Consider the following 19,186-nt stretch of genomic DNA (forward strand, 5'->3'; position numbering starts at 1 on the left):
CGGTGGTCAGGGCCGCAGAGAGGAACCGGCGGACTATCCGCGCCGTGTCCAACATCACCGCCTTCTGCATCTGACCCTTGATCCAACCACCTAGCGAGAGTCTCTCAAGGTGTTGGTCGAGACTCTTCGCTATCAGACCGTTCGCTGAAACGACTATCGGGACAATGATCGTCGAATCAACATCCCACATGGCGGTTATCTCGGTTATAACTCATTATTATTATAGATTCATAGAGACAATTAAAAAATCGGAAGAACGGAGTTTTAGACGAGAACCTGGAAGTATTAGTCTATTTTTGTCTCTTTTCATATTTTGATGCTTAGTCTTCACGTCTCGTGTGAAATAGTATAGGAAGGTCTTTGTTATTAATATCGTGAAAGCCAATAGGATTATCCATAACAGGCTAGCTCGCGAGCCGTGTCACGAGCGACGGCGCCTGCGCGGCGCTTGCGCTGACACCGTTACATGTTCTCGTGTGGTCTAACAATAAAAAATAAACATTATTATATCAAGAATTAGCAATTTAGATTTCCTCAAAATAACACCTGATAACAATCTCACATCTGAGGATGCCGAAGATCGGGCAAAGTGGAGAAGATTAAGTAGGAAAGCGGACCCTGGCGCTAGGCCGAGAAAACGCTAGGTTGAAGAAGAACACCTGATTTAATAAACTACTAGCTTCTGCCCGTAACTTTGTCTATGAAGAATGATGATTGATAAAAACTTAAATTTAAAATTAAATTAAGGCAAACGGTAGGGCAAGCTCTTTCCATACAAACTTTGTGCGCGTTTTTCTTCGTTTGTGTTTGCGCTACAGTTATTTTTTTGGCTTGATGTATTTTTGTTTTTTTTTGTATTTTTTTTAATAAAGAAAAATTTGTACATCAAGTTCTGCGTATATCCAATATATTATACAAGCAAAAAATAAAATTAAATGCCATAGTGCCAAAAGTAACGAATAAAACTTGCACAAGGTTTGTATGGAGAATGCCTTGCCCTACCCTGCGCCTTAATTGAAGTTTGTTTATTCGGTTTAAGAATTACTTATACAGTTGTAAGTATTGGTGCCTCTTTTTAAGTAACAAATACCTGTGTTAAGAGGCACCGCTCTTCCTTAATTGGTAATTGAACGATAACATTTTTTTTATTAAATTAGAAAAAACTAACGGGTTCGTGTGTTGGCGAATGTCCTAATTCAGCCTCGCAGGGAGATCCCGAGCATCACGCGCTCCATAGCTGTTATTTTAATGCCTATTACTTACTTTGAAGGAGGGTAATGAAATCACACCACCTATACGTACAAAAAGAGGTAAACTCTTAACTGTATACACCCCAGCGAAATTGAAAATCCAAACAGCAAACGATACCCAACTTTCCTCGTAAATTCACGTATTCCTCGCACTCGAATAATATAACTTCACAAAGGAAAGTTTTTAACTTGTACCAAACTCACCTAAACATTTCGATGATTCCGACATTCTAATACCGGACCGTCGTATCTCCAATACATCTACGAAGCGATCCGCCATTTTGTTTTCAATGCCTTGCACGCTTCAGTTCGAAAAGGGCTTAAGTCAATAAGCATTAATAATGATATATGCCATTTAGATATAAAAAGTTAGTTCGCGAGTGGTTAGGTGAGTTGATTTGACTAAAAACGGTCAAGTATTTCTTGGAACTTGTTTTGGAATGTTGTGTTTAGTTTTTTTGGGTGTTAGTTTTGTGCTTCAGGTTTACGTGTTGTAATTAATTATTTTTATCGGTTTAACTGGAGACAAAAAAAGACTGATCATTTTATGTTATAGTATTATATCAGTTACCTTTCTTTGTTAATTATACATACCACCCGTTAACACTTTTTTTTTTACTTAAAACTACGGTAGGGAAATGTATAAAATAGTTATTTGTTTCACAAGGAGAAAAGTTGTTGCTTAACTCCTCGTACTAATATTGATACCCGAGCAAGCGAAAGATTCCAAAATTGAACTACGAGCGTAACAAATTTTGCCACTGAGTGAAACTCGAAAAAATTTCACGACATTAACGTGAGGAAAATACTAACATTTCCTTTTGTCATTTCAACTGGACCTATTACTAAAAACAGCAAACAGCAGCCAAATAACACTAGACCCTACTCATAGTGTTGTGTTCCTGCCGGTGAGTAAGGTTGCCAGAGCTCATCGAGGGGGGGCGGATTTAGAGTCGGCAACGCGCATGTAAGTCCTCTGGAGTTGCAGGCGTACATAGGCTACGGAGACTGCTTACCATCAGGCGGGCCGTATGCTTGTTTGCCACCGACGTAGTATAAAAAAAAAAATTACTAAAAAGTTCTCGTTAGATCCATCGGCCCGAAGTTGGATTTCACGAATAAAAAAATCTCATGGATCTACTGGTTTGATCTATAGAGAATGAAGGATCTATTCGAACATGTATCGTACAACGTTTTACAGTGCATATGGCCTTTTAAATTTTCGACATAGTTACGTAATGTGCTAATTATCGCACTAGTGCGGTAAAGTAGCGCCGTATGTATTGTAAAAAAAAATATTACCTAACCTAACGTTATGCTTTACCTGTCCGACATATAAAAAACCTTTGTAATTATAAATTTATGTTCGTACAGTTAAGGTATTAAATATCCACACGGACAAAGTGTCCAAAATATGTAAACACTACTTTAATGTATATGCAGTGAGGTCGTGTATACATATTTTTGGCACTTTGTCCGTGTCGATATTTAATACCTTGACTATACTTATAATTTATTGTTTAGATCTTAAACAATAAACTATTTTAAAATGATGATGACTGACAGCAAAGTGACACACGCTAATTATAATCCCTAATTAATATCAGTGTAAATGCGAAAGTAACTCTATTTGTCTCTCTCTCTCTCTCTGATACCTCTTCATGCTTGAACCGATTTCGATGACTGATATGGAAACAGTTTGAGGTCCGGGCAAGGAAATCAGCGGGCTAAACACGGTCGCATTTTTATCGCCAGTTACCATGCCTGTCACGTTCTAACAAGTATGTAAGTGCGAAAGTGACAGGTAATAAAAATGCAATCATGTGTGCCACCAGTTTTTGTCAATTATCATTATTATTTCACGCAGACATTTTGTCTGTCCATCTGTTACCTCGTTACATTTAAACCCTGAAATGATTTAGATGAAATTTTGTATGAAGATAGTTTCTGTCTTAAAGAATAAAATAAGCTGGTGTTACACGGTGTTTATACGGGCTGGCCAAAAAATAACGTTGACATTTTTTCATCTGTGGCTTATTGTTGATAATTTTACGTTTAACAAATATTTGCGTTTGTCTATCAACAATAAAGGAGAACATTTGGAAAATAATACTTGATTTAATGAAATGTTTGTAGTTTCAACTTTTAATTACAATTTGTAAATAAAGAAAATAAATATTCCTAAAAATTCTTTATCAATGTATTTTTGGGCTATCTTGTAGAAATCATCTACGCAGATGAAGACGCGACTAGAAGCCATTATATAGTTACCAACTTTAATCATGCACAGCAAACAATGCTCGCTTTTCCGCCCTAGACATTTATGTAACATTTAGTTGCACTCTAATGTGCATTTTAAGAATTCATTCCCTCACAATAGACACGGCTAGCCGGCACAATGGAGATTTATCTCTTAGAAATACAAGAGCTATTTATACGTTAGAAAACTAGGAAAGAAGAGAAAGAAGGAAATCTAAATTACCGATTGAATAGAGGTCTGATTGTGTGTAAAAAAGAAAGGTTGCTTTTTTAGAATTTGCGATAATTTATAAAGCAGATTATAAAACAATTAAAAGGCTAAAATGTGTCCACAACTATGTTCTTGCTGCATGAGAGTTTATTTTGTATATTTTAATGAATAAATAAAAATACTTTAACATACTTAATTAGTGGAAATATATTGATGATAAGTTTTGTGCATCGAATATCTATAAAAATTAATGTCAAATACTGGACGTGTTTGAAGACTAATATAATCATCAAGTGGAAACCAAAACTCAGTAATTACTGCCCCAAGTTCAGAGCCATAGTAGATAGTACTAGTTCAGAAACTAGGTTGGTTTTAATTTATTGTTTTTTTTACGATTGGTGAGTTTTAGTTGACACCTGACAAATATAATTTTAATTAAATGATTTCAATATTTAATTGATTTGGTTAGTTTTTAAGCGTAATGTGTATTCAATAATTCAACCCTAGAAACCCACTTTGAAAATTGATGAAAAAAATCGTAAAAACTATATCATATAGCTGAAAAAGCCACTCACGTGTTGACCTTCGCTTAAAACCTAAAATCTAAAACCCGTCCACTCCAAAAAAAGCTTCCTTTCCTACCGATCTTTGAAAGAAAACCGGCGTAACAGGGGGAAATAATTACGCTATCGGAGCTCAAGTATCATTAGCTGTTCCATTCGAACAACTTTCTCAACGCAGTTTGGTCATTTCGAATTCGATCGAATGCCCATTGGATTAAGGTTCGTTCCTATTCTGAAGATGGTAAAGTTACGTTGGCGATTGTAAAGGCTTCATTCATTATCCACCTGACGTAGGGTAGTGAAAAATGATGTCTTTCTCGAACCTCACTCAAACGCTGAAAGAAGGTTGTAGCATAGGTAATGGAAGCTTGACGTGCTTGCAAGGTTATAGATTTTTAGGGTCGAAATGTGTCATTTCAACATGGGGTTTCGTAAAAATTTTTCGTCATTTATGGCTACTAGTGGATGGTGACTAAATTAGAACTGAATAAAAAACATGAACTAACCTACAGGTAATTTTCTATCAATGAATAAGTGTTAATAATTCATTATACTCGCGACCGCATTAAAAAACAGGGCTACTTCACATGTTTGGCTTCTCCGCTCAGTATGCTTCCTAATTTTCATGCCATCATAAAAAATAAAAAATAAAACAAAAAAAAGACATTTACTGTCGCAAAAAATAAGTAAATACAGCAGCGAATAAGCAAAAAAAGGACACACAAGCACAATAGGCACAATAGGATGTAAGTCCAAAATAAATTAGGTGGAAAATTCTGAAAATAATATTCTGATAATAATAATAACTTTCATTTGTCTTAAGTGTCAAATTTCAAGCAATGTACACTGTAGTCCCACGTAGTAAAAATGTAAAACAGCACGCATGAAAAATGACTGTGTGTCGTCAGAGGTACCTAAGGAGGTGTTCATCTATCATTCCCCTAATCACCCATTTGTCGCCATTGTCAGGCTTATGAGGCATATTATTAACTTTTCCTACTCCTCTACTGTTATCTGTCATTTATGCATTCATTAACACGAATATAAGAACATACATAAAAGGTTTCAAGAAAAGTCTATATTGTCTATTCCTCATAAAAGCTCTTGTGCTTTTAATCGCTATAACGTTACTGCGATTAATGGCTACCAACCTAACAAAACCAAAACGAATACAGTTTTAAACTAAGTGCATTGCTGCCAACTTACAAAATATTCATTTGGTTGCATAGTAAAAATAATTACTTCATAAGTCAGAAACACGCATGTGACACCCGTAATATAGCAACACCCATAGACTACGAAGACCGCTTAGCGTTGCTTGTTAGTCTCCGTAGGCTACGGTGGCCAAAATTGAGAAAAAACTGTCCAAAAATTTAATTTAGCAAGTAGCAAGTACCAGGGCCTCATGAGTTACGAGGTACGCTGACCGGCCGGGCGCGTAACAAGGTATGCTCGCGCGTCTTGGCTATATACTTTTGCTTTGTTTACCTAAATTAAGATTTATTTTTGTTGACTCGAAGGAAAAATATTGTATGCAACGTTGTATAAGTAGGTCAAAAAATGCATCACATTGTAACTCACGCCACTCGCCTTTTTTGACCCTTCTTATACAACTGTTGCATAAAATACTATATTGGATTATAAAGAATTAAGTGACGCGAAGAAACTCAATAATTACAAGTATTACAACGCGTGTGCTTGGTTTGACCAATGAACGTTTGGCAATAACAGTTTTGAATGATTCACGGTTAGTTTCATTAGACTTAAATCGACCGGGATATGAACCGTGATTACCTTTTGTATTGTTTTTGAGCTCCCGATATTTCGACGCAGTTACGCATCTTGTACACGGGTAACCGGAGATAGAGGGTGGGTGTCAAAGCGTAAACAAGATGCATGTAACTGCGTCGAAATATCGGGAGCTTAAAAACAATATACGGCTTATGAAAACCTACGGTCCGCTTGTCAACTAATCCGAAGAATGATCGTAGGCACTAGATTTTACAGCAGACGCCATCATCTGACCTTATATCTAGAGGGGAAATTAGGGCTTGTTGGGATTAGTCTGGTTTCCTCACGATGCTTTCCTTCTCCAAAAACACATATACGACCCGGGGTTTGAACCGGCAACCTCTGGATTGAAATGCCTAGGCTATCAAAACGTCATAATCCAGCACTATCTACGTACCTCCTTGCAGACCTACGACTCACTACGTGCTCACCGTGTGTACGCTGGAAAATCTATCGCCACGTTGCAGGGCTGTCGACGTTCAAACTTTGTTTGTATATTCAAAATACGCCTAGCCTAAATCGTTTGGCAAATACTTTTGCCTGTTTTGCAATGCATTCTCTCAATAGGGTCATACACATGGAAGTTAAGGGTACTACTCAAACCGAATTCTGCTTTGACGCCATATCAACTCCTAACGTAAGTATTGTGACCTAAATTTCAGTAAAATCCAATAGGGTAGTCTAATGACCGTCACATCAATTTGGTCAACACACAGCATCAATGTGTTTTATATAAAGTTCATCTATGGTAGCGAATCGTAACAGATCGAAAAAAGACTGCCTTTTTTGACTAACTGTCCAATCAAACGCCGTTTTAACCCTAAATTGACACCCGTCAAAAATGACGCATTTTTTTAACCCCCGACACAAAAAGAGGGGCAATTTAAGTTTGATCGCGTTTGTTTTAATGTCTATCCCTGTCTGTATGTCTATGATACCGTTTTTCCAAAGCTACGCTATCATAAAAAAGAAGGATTTCTAGCGCTGGTAAATGCTTTATTGCGCTAAAAGTTTTTATTATTATATTTATATGAAGTTATTCAGATTACCAACCCTACTGCCTAAGTAAAGATTCTGTAAACAATTTTGTTTGAGCACGTTCGTCGCAATATTTTGTTACAATATTAGATTTGTCCATGTCAAGCCTTTGAATGCAAGCGAGGGAGTTTTGCTTACAAATGCTGGTAATATGGAAAATGGAACAGCTGGTATTTGTGTCATTTTTCTCGATTGATGAGGCGATAAGTTTTATGTTAATAATGTAGTTTTTGATACGAGCTCTTTTCGCGGACTGTACTTTTCTTTCAACATGCAACTCCCTAGTCTAGACGATGATTTGCGTTGTTTTATCACAGAGTTCCTATGGCCACCTCCAGTGTCCATCATCAGATCAGCTCAATGGTACTACAATATTGCATTGTCACTCAACTAACATATATATATGAATATTCAACTCAATGAAATATTGGGACTTAATTCAAGATTTGATCCGAACAATATTAATTACACATTACAAGTTAAATAAAAGATAAATAAATAAAATGTTATTAAATACTAAGTAATGTTGACCTCGCGAGAATATCTTAAAACTCAATCAATGTACGGCTCCGCCATTTTGAAAAATTTCTAAAAACAGAATCGACATAAAACTATTTAATAATTCAACCTGCTAACAAAATTTGAAGAGAAACGGTTGAGAAATATGACCTGTAGAGGAGAACATCCGGACGAAAGCATTTTTGCCCAAGCTAAAACGGAGACCTTAGCTAACGCTCGGTCAAAAATGTGAAATTATTTTTTTATACTACGATGGTGGCAAACAAGCATACGGCGCGCCTGTTGGTAAGCAGTCTCCGTAGCCTATGGACGCCTGCAAATATGTCTTGCAATTGCGATAAGCTAATGAAACGAATGATGAATTAATGGATTTCAGATGGATATACACACACAAGCAAAACTTGTTTATACTTATATAAAAATCATAATTGAAGATGTCGTCAATAGATTATTTTGTGCATTTTTCTACCATGCAAAACGGATACAATAATACCGCCTATTGTTACCTTATTTCATTGTCTGTGTATGTTTAACTGTATGGACTATGGTGCACAATAAATAAGATTTACTTACTGACTTGCAATGAAAGATAAAACATACATCTTGACTGTACAGATGTCTAAGTTGAGAAAAGTTTCGAAGAAGAATGATAATACAGGAACTTTATACATTAGCGTTTGCGTCAAATGCGGTAGTTCTGATTTTTTGCAGGCTCGTTTATGATGTTGGCCCAACGAATAATCCAAGTGACCTCGAACATCGAACGCAACTTTGTCAAAAATCGAGAAAATCGCGAAAATTTCGTGTTTCTTTAGGACTAGTTTTTGATGGTACCTTTTAATGTCGTTTTTAAAATAGACTAAATTTGCTACAATATATATAAATTAATTCGGCAACTTTCAAAAAAAAACATTGATATCACGGGGGACCGTAGGGCTGGCTCCTTCCTCGCCCAACGGATCGGCATAGCAATCCAAAGGGGGAATGCAGCCAGCCTTATGGGAACCCTTCCACAGGGCTCTGATCTGGGTGATCTAGCTTAATATAAACATATTGGGCTAGGTCACCCATGTTATGTTTTTTTTTTTGGTTTTAATTTTAGGTTTGTAGGTAGTTTCAATTTTAGGTTACTTTTTATTCTAAGTTTGTTATTATTTAAATGTGTTATTGGTTTTAATAAAATCTACCTACAATATGAGGCTAGAATTGTGTCTAGACTCAAAGTAGTTTCCGAGATAAAGCCCATCAAAATTTATATTTGTTTCGAACTTGAATTAGAAGGGTAAGCAAGTGCAATGAGTATGTACTTTTGTTTCAGGCGATGCATGATTGTTCCTTAGGTCAAACAAAGCTGATTTGGTCCGGTGGCCACGTGATAGTACCGTGCTTACCCCCAAAAGAGGGGGGAAAGGGTCGGCTCACTAGGCCCAGGTCGTATGTTTCTTCCTGCTCTTAGCAAATAGGGCCAGTTGTATAATATAGAGTGTTTGACTACTAGTCAAATCAGTTACTTTTTTCGAACTCACAAAACGATTTGCCACTATGGAATTTATATGAAACACTAGCAAAGGACTTTACGGTCAAGTTACCTACTCTTTATAGCTCTATACGATTGATAAAATAGAAATAGTGTCTACTTATAAATAACTGATATCTACGTTTCTCTATTAATGTTGTGGAGCTTTATTTAATGCATGGTGTGAAATAATTAATTTTAAATACAGTCAAATACCCTACTGCGATAGAATTTTCATTTGCGTTTATGGATGTAAGATTGTCATCTTGGCTAAGCCCCTGCAATCAGGTTTGTTTAGATTCTAATTTCTATGAAACGTTAGAAGCACTAACAAAACAAGAGACGCCAAGTACAACATTATTATTATGTCTTCCCAGAATGTACAAGTCAGTAGGTTATCGATATTATCAGAATATACAGGGTGATTCATGAGACGTGAGCAGGACCAAGCCCACACAATCAGTAAATGTTAATGAATCGTTCGCCGTCATATTTAAGTAAAACAATCACGCTTTTTTCTGTTATCTAACTTTTTTGAAGGACAAATTTGATTATCTACAATCATGGACACCCTACAACAGTTAATTAATAAAGATAAAACTTCTTTAACCGTTATGACAGCATTTTGATTATGAAGACAATAAAATGTCACACTTGAGTGAGATACGATTTTTCAAAAGTAACCAGACTCCGATGACATTCAATTTGTCACTTGCTATAAAGAGGGTGACCATAAATGTCGTAAATAAAATAAAACAAAAATTTTGAACAGAAGAAAATGAATTTAACGTTAATCTCACAAATACTGATACGAAACAGTTACTGAATACGCAGGCTTGATCCTGCTCACGTCTCCTGAATCATCCTGTATAATAGCTTATTAATATCCCGTGGCATTGCTTACATAATAGCGATAGTAATGTACGGTTTCTTTCTTAATTAAGTATTTCAAGGAATTTACTACTTTCAATCAACTGGTTTTTAACTCTTTGACTTTGAACGTAAAGAAACCTTAGAAATGTCGACAGTTATCGTTCCCATAATATCAAGTATGCTTTAAGGGGTCCACTGATTACCAGTTCGCCGGACGATATCGCCCTGTCATAGGATGTCCGAGTTTCTTGCCGGTCCATATTGGGATACCCACCTCCAATTGAGGGGGGATTTAAATATTCTCGGGTCAGAGGTGTAGGGTTAGAGCCGGTGTTGCTTTATTTGTCGTTCATAAGCGCATTGTAATATGCTTACTTGAATAACAAACTATATTTATCTCTTTATTCGCGATTGTCAGAGGTTTTGCGAATAACTGACAGGCCAATACCGTCCGGCGAACTGGTAATCAGTGGATTCCTTTAAGTGTTATAGTGTACGCTGGTACAGTAACTTTCATGCATTCTACTAAAATTTACATTTGTTATGTAGTACAGTCGAGTTCACATATTCCATCAAAATTTTTAAAAGCTTATAAATCTTATAAGAATTTAAGATCGAAAATCTAAGGGGCATAGTTTTGGTTTGGTTAATATACATTAAATTGCGTAAAAAAATGTAATATCCAGACAGGAAAATGGAGACTACATTTGTATGGAGAAGCAGTCACTTGACTGCGGCCTCTTTCGGCCTATGCGGTTATCGCAATACAAAACGCATAACGTTGTCTCGCTAAAACATCGGAGTGACGACGTGCGAATTACATCCAGTGTGATGGTTATTACCTTATACTACTTTGCATGGAAATTCTATACAAACCTCATTGCTTTCAATCATTTTCAGTGTAATAGCACAGACTGCATATATTACTATATGATAATAGGTACTGCTCACGAAAACAATAGATAACGCATATAAAGCAGGGTGCATGATAAACAAATCAGTGTGAGTATTGCCGGCTAGAGTGAGTGTTGTGTCAGTGTGGAAAATGATCAAGGTAATTTTTTTTTTCAATTTTATCTGCCATATGTTATTAAAATTTAAAATCAACCCAAATTAAAATGTCTCAAGGGCCTATTTTAGATTTAAGCTAGTTACACTACTGAATATATCCATTATACATACTGTTATTGTAAATCAAATATGTTATCATAAAATAAATATCTCATTGTAACTAAAAAAATACATAGTAAATTTTAATTAATTTTTAATTTTAGGAGTTTAGTCGCTTAGTGATTACGTCGCTGCATATGTTCGCGAAAATAAATTTAAACCCCCGATTTTTCAGTTACCATTTAAATTTAATTAAATTATCGTTTAATTCAGGCATGACCCATATAAGTGTTAGTATTTAACAAGCTTAAATATTAATGTTAAACATGACAAATACAATTCCAAAGAGCCTGCCCTGCAACTCGTATACTTAAGGCTAGGACAATACAATACCGGGTGAGCAATACATACACTTTGATAAAATACTGTACTTACTTGACTTATTAATATAACGAATTAAGTTATGAAAGTCACACAAGAGAATCGCGTTATCAATTGAATAAATATAAATTCTATCCGTCTGTTTAACTCTCTGTCTGTTTTAAATTCCGATTACAACGCTGTCGTAAAATTATTGTCTGAACTCCTAGTGGGAATTGTGTTAGGATGTAGGCTCAATTTATTATTTTAGAATCTTATCCGTATATTTTACTGGCCTGTATCTGTTTTTTTCCCCAATAAAGAAAAAAAAAACTAGGGACTGAAAAAATAGCTTTATGTACATGATCTATATAGTCATTGTGGTTTTACTTAATTAATACATTCTTTATAAGATCTATTAAGTAATTTTGATTGCTACATAGTTTAGTTGCTGAGTCCACAATTAATTGATTCCATTTTGTTACGAAAATAACCATCATATTATTTATTATTTTCGTGTAAGTTTACAGCTTATATCAACACACATTACATGCGTGTACCTAACTTAAAAAAATAATTAATTTTCGCAACGGAATGAAATCATATAAATTAAAACAGTCCTTGACACTATTGTTTGCAATTAGTGATAATTTTAAAGGGATAAAGGCGAATTACACTGTTACGTAATCGACATTTGCACTCATTTTTTTTAATTTGCAATCCTGGTGTTTATATCGTGTATTATTATCATCATAAAGCCGCTTGTGTTCTTAAAAAAAAACTTTATAATCTACTTTTACTATAATACGTAAGTTAACAAAGAAATTCTGCATTAAAGTGGTTCGATTTCCATACGAAAAAGAATTTCGTTTTACGAGTATTAAGTCATTACGCAATACTATTGCTACATAAATATGTGCGCATCTATCTACTTTCGAATATACGTCCGCTAAATTGATAGAAAAACTTTATTTTATACAGAAATCACGCAAAAACCGTTGTTTTGTTGTTACTTTGATCAATAATATGTAATTTTTTTTGCGTGATTTCTGTATAAAACAGAGTTTTTCTATCAACTTAGCGCAAACAAATATTCGAACGTAGATAGATGCGCACATAATAATTATTCTTCTTATTGTATTTTTATTTAAATTATTATAAAAAAGCGCTGGTGGCCTGATGGTAAGAGCGTGCGACTTGCAATCCGGAGGTCGCGGGTTCAAACCCCGGCTCGTACCAATGAGTTTTTCGGAACTTATGTACGAAATATCATTGGATATTTACCAGTCGCTTTTCGGTGAAGGAAAACATCGTGAGGAAACCGGACTAATCCTAACAAGGCCTAGTTTACCCTCTGGGTTGGAAGGTCAGATGGCAGTCGCTTTTGTAAAAACTAGTGCTTACGCCAAATCTTGGGATTAGTTGTCAAGCGGACCCCAGGCTCCTATGAGCCGTGGCAAAATGCCGGGACAACGCGAGGAAGAAGAAGATTGTATTTTTATTTTGCTTTGATTTTAATCTATTGTATATAGTATGCCTTTGTAACGTTTAAGTGGTTGTCTCAATGTGTTGTTCTGTTTTTTTTTATGTAGTAATAGTTTGTAATGAACTAATGACTTAATAAAACGCAATTGTTTTTTTGTATAGAAATCGAACCACCTAGCACACGTTAATAATTTGAGCTACCTATAATTAGGCATTGCTTAAATAATGGATTTAGTTAAAAAATATTAGATGAAAAACTTACTGTTTTCATGGAATACTCTTAAAATACAAATAAAATAATTCAGGCATATAAGGTAGAAGTACTAGTGCTCGACGCTGCACTAGTACTCGACATGGGCACTTTATGTCAAAGTGACAAGGATTAAGTTCGAATACAGAAAAATCTTCGTTGTTCAAATTTAACCTATATTTCTATGACATAAAGTGCCCATGTCGGTGACTAGTGCAGCGTCGAGCATTAGAACTTTTACCTTAAATTTTTATATAAGTGCATAATAAGGGGGTTAGTTTTTAATATATGACATCGACTTCAGTTGACAACCAGTGTTTAAATTGTAGTGTTTTTTTCAGATTTACTAAAATCCATTTATAATACAGATTTTGAACAATTACACCAGAAATTATTAATCAAAAACTTTGTTATCATATTGAGCCAATTTACAATAAAGTTGTAGGTATGTGATAATCTGTCAGGGTATGTCTGTGGTTTGGCAGAAGTATATTGTAAATATTTATAAGGCATGAAACGTGAATAAACGTTTTTTTTATTTTTTTTATTTATGGAAACGCGATCTTAAATAAAATATCAATATCGCGTATGATTCTAAAGCTTATTTTTAAATATAAAATATTCTAAGGCACGCTTTGTTGTGTATAGGAATAGAAATCGTAGCACCTGGCTTGCCTGCACCTTTGGGGAGAATAATTAATAGAATCACTCGTTACTTTGAGGAAATCCATACTAATTAAAACAAAAAATATTACTTTGCTAATCCGTGAGAAGAAAACAATTGTTTTGTATTGTAGTAATATTTTTTGTTTTAATTTGGGGAGAATCATCTGTAAAACCTTCTGCTTAAACCAAAAAAATTGCAACGTAACACAGCCTGTGTTTAAATAGATATATTACCAAAGAGAATTTGAAATAGAGGTGGATTATCAAAGAAAACTTTGTAGCCACAGTAAATTTACTGCCTCTTTCGATACATTATTAAAACTTTTAGAACACCATTTGACTTTGATCCTTATTCTTTCACTGATATGTGTTTTTGTTAAATATCAAAAAGTGGCGCCATCTTATAGAGCACAGGCAAAAAGTTATGGCGCCATACCTTTGGCCTATGATCTGTGGCTACAAAATTAACTTTGACAATCCACCTATATTTGATATAACGTTCTCAAATCACTTTAAATATTTGATAAATTAATCAACGTAGGAAGGATGTGGACGCGATCATTTTGCTGCGAGAATGCAAACGGTTTAAGAGAATAAACAAAACAGAAAACAACATCAAGCGCCGGCATGTCGGAAATAAATAAATATTATAGGACATTATTACACAAATTGGCTAAGTCCCACAATAAGCTCAATAAGGCTTGTGTTGAGGGTACTTAGACAACGATATATATAATATATAAATATTTATAAATACTTAAATACATAGAAAACACCCATGACTCAGGAAAAAATATCCATGCTCATCACACGAATAAATGCCCTTACCAGGATTTGAACCCGGCACCATCGGCTTCATAGGCAGGGTCACTACCCACTAGGCCAGACCGGTCGTCTTAATAAATAAATGATGTCAAAGATATCTGAGTACACATAATCAGAATAGCTAGAGGCGTCAAAATCGTGAAACATTAGTTTAATAAATACTTTCAATGAAAACTATAGCGAACATGATCGGTCCAGCCGTTTTTGAATTATTGCAAGAAATCTTCTCTTCTTAGTAAATAGACGTACAAAGCGCTGCGAAGGCACTCCCTTCTGCATGTAATGTACTTACATGATACTTACGAATTAATGTTTGGCCTATTCTGACAGAATGTTACCCTATACTGAGCATGGCCTGAGATGCTCTTGGCCGATTTTTATATCAAGTAACCAGTGTTTTAAAACTTTTATAGGCAACTGGTTAACGATTTAGTAGGGTTTTATAGTTTCTTAAATTTCATTGATTTGTGTCTGTTTCGATTACATCTCACTGGCATTCTGCATGTTAAACTGCCTTAGACTCTTGGAATTTTGACTCTTGGATTTTTACATTACAATGTAAATGTCTCTAAGTGTTAGAACTAAAAGATTATATAGTTTTCAAATTATCCATAGAGATGTATAAGGTCTCCAAGAGTCAACTCTCTCTCTCTCTCTTGGAATTTTGACTCTTATAGTTATTTGCGAGCGCCATCTTCAAAATTTCTACCACAATTCTGACGAATTTAACGACACCTCATATGTCAATACATACATACGCTCGAAAAACATTACCCTCCTTCTGACACAGTAGGGTAAAATAATAAATACAATCTAAAATCGTATCATATGTAAACTGCATTGATTTACCTAACTTTCCATAAAAACAATATATGATGTAACAAACGAACAAATAACACAATAGCAGCTTAGCAGCGTAATCCAATTGTCTTTCCAATAATATGCAATAATAGACAATAAACATCAACAAAAATCTAAACCTTTTATTACACATACACTTATTTAGCTTCACCACGTATATACCTAGTCGGGATGCCAGGGTGCCACGAATATTCACATCATTCTAAACATTCGCATCGTCATTCGCATCAAATGAAACGAATATTTTGCGAATGCGAATGTACGCAGGTCGTGCCCTGGAATAATAATGTAAATGTTATTATTTTGAATTAAATTTTTTTGAATTTTAATAATTTTGATTTTATTTTGTGATTGTTTAAATGTTAATTTAACTTATTTGACTTGGTGTGTGTTATTTTATGATAAATTCTTTATTTTTTTAAATTTTATTTGTATTTTCTGTGTATATTATGGACTGTGTGTCTGCAATAAACGTTTACATTACATTATCATTCCTAATGAGTTTTTTTTGTGTTTAGGAATGATAATAACAACTTTACATTTCCCAACATTCGTATTACCATTCGGACATTCGCATCCTGGACATTCGGATTGGCATTCGCATTAAAATGTCTTATAGCGTTAAATAAATGTATTTTTTTATCTATCTTTATTCCTTATATGCAAACGAAAGAAAGATCTGTACTGGCAATAAAAAATTTGTAACGGTAACTTGTTTTAACGTAAACTTACTTAATTTCAGATGGAAGGACTTCTTGTCATGCTACTGATGGTGATATCGATAAATGCAGCCGCAGTAAGACAAAAACTAACACAGGAGGATTGTGACAACATGGATATACGGAGGATAAACAATTATTACTACGTGAAAGCTGCACCAATTAACCTAACTGGGATACCTTCAGATTTCTCCGTACATTGGCGGTCAGGAAGAGTTTTCTACACACTTATAAGTGATGATTATTTAAAGATGAAAATCCAAGTATTAAAAGGCAATCAAGTTCACACTATCAAAATGGATGTCGTCGGTCAGTCAACCACTGTAGATAACTTTAACGACATTGTATATGTGGCCACTGATAATGGAGTGTACAAATATAATGACGAAGGGACACTAGAACATTACACAGCGGCTGGAGAAGATGTTATGTATGTCGCCGTTTCTAAAGATGGAACCACCATGTACATAGCCACATGGCCTCAGAACAGAGTGCAAGTAATTAGCAACAACGGTCAGAAACAGGAGACTTTCTCTCTAATACCTAATGGACATGATTTGAGAATAGACACTTGTAATAACATGTATTTTGTCGCAGCTAAAACTTCTTACGTTTTGCAAGCAGATAATAGTATACCAATTAGAATTAAAGGCTTACCAACGAATAATATGACAGGCATTTTTGTAAATAGATCTGATAAGGTATATGCTATGGATGAAACAGGAAATATGTATAAAATAGATCCGAATTATGCGAAAGCTACTCTGCTTGGTTCATTTCACATTAATGGTGTAAACGCTTTCGCTTTGGACGCGTTGGATAATGTACTTATAGGTGTGAATGGCGCAATTTTAAAATACAATAAGATGGAAAGTTCTCCATGTAGCGTGCTGATGACGTTGAGTTAGGATTGAGATAAAGTTATAAAAGCATTTATTTATGAATAGAATTAATGTTAGCATGAATAGATGGCAGTGTTGGCCGAAACGTTTATGCAATTGACAATTAATCTGTAACCGGCTGTTACGGTTTATGGTTCAATTTGTAATGGTTAGTGGTCAATTGCAATTAAAGTCCGGCCAATACTGATGGATAGGATATATGAATAATTGCTCTACATTTAAAATCCGAGACTATACACACCAATATGTTACATATAGTGCATCTATGGATATGAGACAGTCAGTGTCACGCTATTTTTATAATTCTTATATACATTTTCTTTACTAATATTTGTGATTCCATCTGTTCCATACGTCTCTTGCGACACTCACTACATAGGTATTATGTCATAAATATTATGTAAAGTTAGGGCTTGTGCACAAATCACGGGTGGTTCGATAGGGGGGAGGGGGGTCACGAAAAAATAACGACAGATTACGTTGGGGGAGGGGGGGTATAAGGATACCTCACGTGTATTTTTCTACAGTGACCGAAACGAAGAAAAAATAGCCAAGAACCTCACCAAATATCACCAAGAGGGACGGGAAGGGGGTCAAAAAATAGCCAAAAAACTTCGCGTAATTTGTCCACAAGCCGATAGGTATTCGTACTTTGAGCTTGTAAATTTTAGAATATAATCAATTGTACTGATTCATTTTATAGAACTTTAATAGGCTTTAACTCTTTGTAATAAGTACTGTTTATTTGTAAACGGTCAGATTAACTGCGTCGATTAGAGTAGGTACTTTTCGTTTTAAAAAACACAAGATACTCATAATAATTGTATATAAAGTCATATTAGGTAAACATGTTTATGTCAGTGATTAATTTTAAGAGTTATCGTAGGAAAGAACAATACATTTGTAAAAAATAAAATAAATTGAACTTTAAAGGAGTTGAAATTATACTATTTTCCCTCAATTATAATTATGTACACAGACTACATACACACAGTGTAGGCCGAAACGTTAATGCAATTGACTATTAACCATTACAAATTGAACCGTGAAAAGTAACCATTCGTTAGGGTTTACGGTTCAATTTGTAATGGTTTTTGGCAGTGGCGGGGCAAGACCAAAATTTAGTGTGGGCAAGGTACATTTAGTGAGGCGCTCTGGTGGCGCAAGCAATAACGAATAATTTTTACATTGCTTCCCAGTTATATGTATTTAAGCCGCGAGGCCCCTCGGACCGCGAGGCCGTAGGCGGACTTATTGGTCAATTGCTTTAACCTCTGTAGGTACTCAATCTCGTCTTTGCTGTTGGTGAGCTGCTGAGTTTCTGTAAGATCAGAGCCAACACAGACCATTTTATAGCGTGATAACTGATTAGTGATAACAAAACGTGATCAAATTGTAGTTCCGATGTCATTTCAAAAGATATACAAATAATACACTGTTTAGGTTTTGCACAACTAATCTCACCTACACTACGCCGTATCCCAAAGCATTGTTTTTCCTCAAATGTGTCGGAAGAAGTTAAGAATTATATTTTAATAGTTATGAATTGACCCTTATGACACTAAGGCAATCAGTTAAACTGTAGGTAAGTAGGTAGGTATCAAAATTGACTTCTACATCCGCGTGCCTAGTCGGGCCGCGAGGCGAGCTGGCTTTAGCGGTCATTCACACAGCTCAAACTACAACAAAAATTATCCCTACATACATACAAATTATCGGTCCGACAGGTGACGGGGGGAGTCAACATGGCTATAATTATCGGAAGTGCCAATCCGATATCGGATGTCGGATGGGCCCTATCCGATGACATTTTCATAGGGCTATGGAAAACCAGCCTGTTAAAGAGTGCGCTGTGGCATGATGTCCGTCTGGTTAATGGGTACTTGACACATGTTGAATATTATAACAAAATTTAGTTAAATGGATAGAAAATGAGCCATCCATTATAAAAAAGTGGAATTTAATAAATTATATTGAGATTATAAAAA

At 35.1% G+C, this 19,186-nt stretch overlaps 1 protein-coding gene across 2 annotated transcripts in view; it reads left to right on the plus strand.

Annotated features, from left to right (window-relative positions):
- Positions 1–18,133, plus strand: part of LOC133531055 (uncharacterized) — a 44,640-nt gene extending 26,507 nt beyond the window's left edge. The window contains exons 1-2 of one of the 2 annotated variants that reach the window (XM_061869151.1): positions 10,759–11,074; positions 16,320–18,133. In XM_061869151.1, the coding sequence (XP_061725135.1) occupies positions 11,066–11,074; positions 16,320–17,204 (894 nt within the window). In that variant the 5' untranslated portion in view covers positions 10,759–11,065 and the 3' untranslated portion in view covers positions 17,205–18,133. Of the gene's footprint in view, positions 1–10,758; positions 11,075–16,319 lie in introns of those variants that run through there. The other variant, XM_061869150.1, reaches the window with a different exon arrangement.
- Positions 18,134–19,186: the final 1,053 nt, after the last annotated feature.

The sequence above is a fragment of the Cydia pomonella genome, chromosome 24 (assembly GCF_033807575.1).
Source record: "Cydia pomonella isolate Wapato2018A chromosome 24, ilCydPomo1, whole genome shotgun sequence".
Taxonomy (NCBI): Eukaryota; Metazoa; Arthropoda; class Insecta; order Lepidoptera; family Tortricidae; genus Cydia; species Cydia pomonella.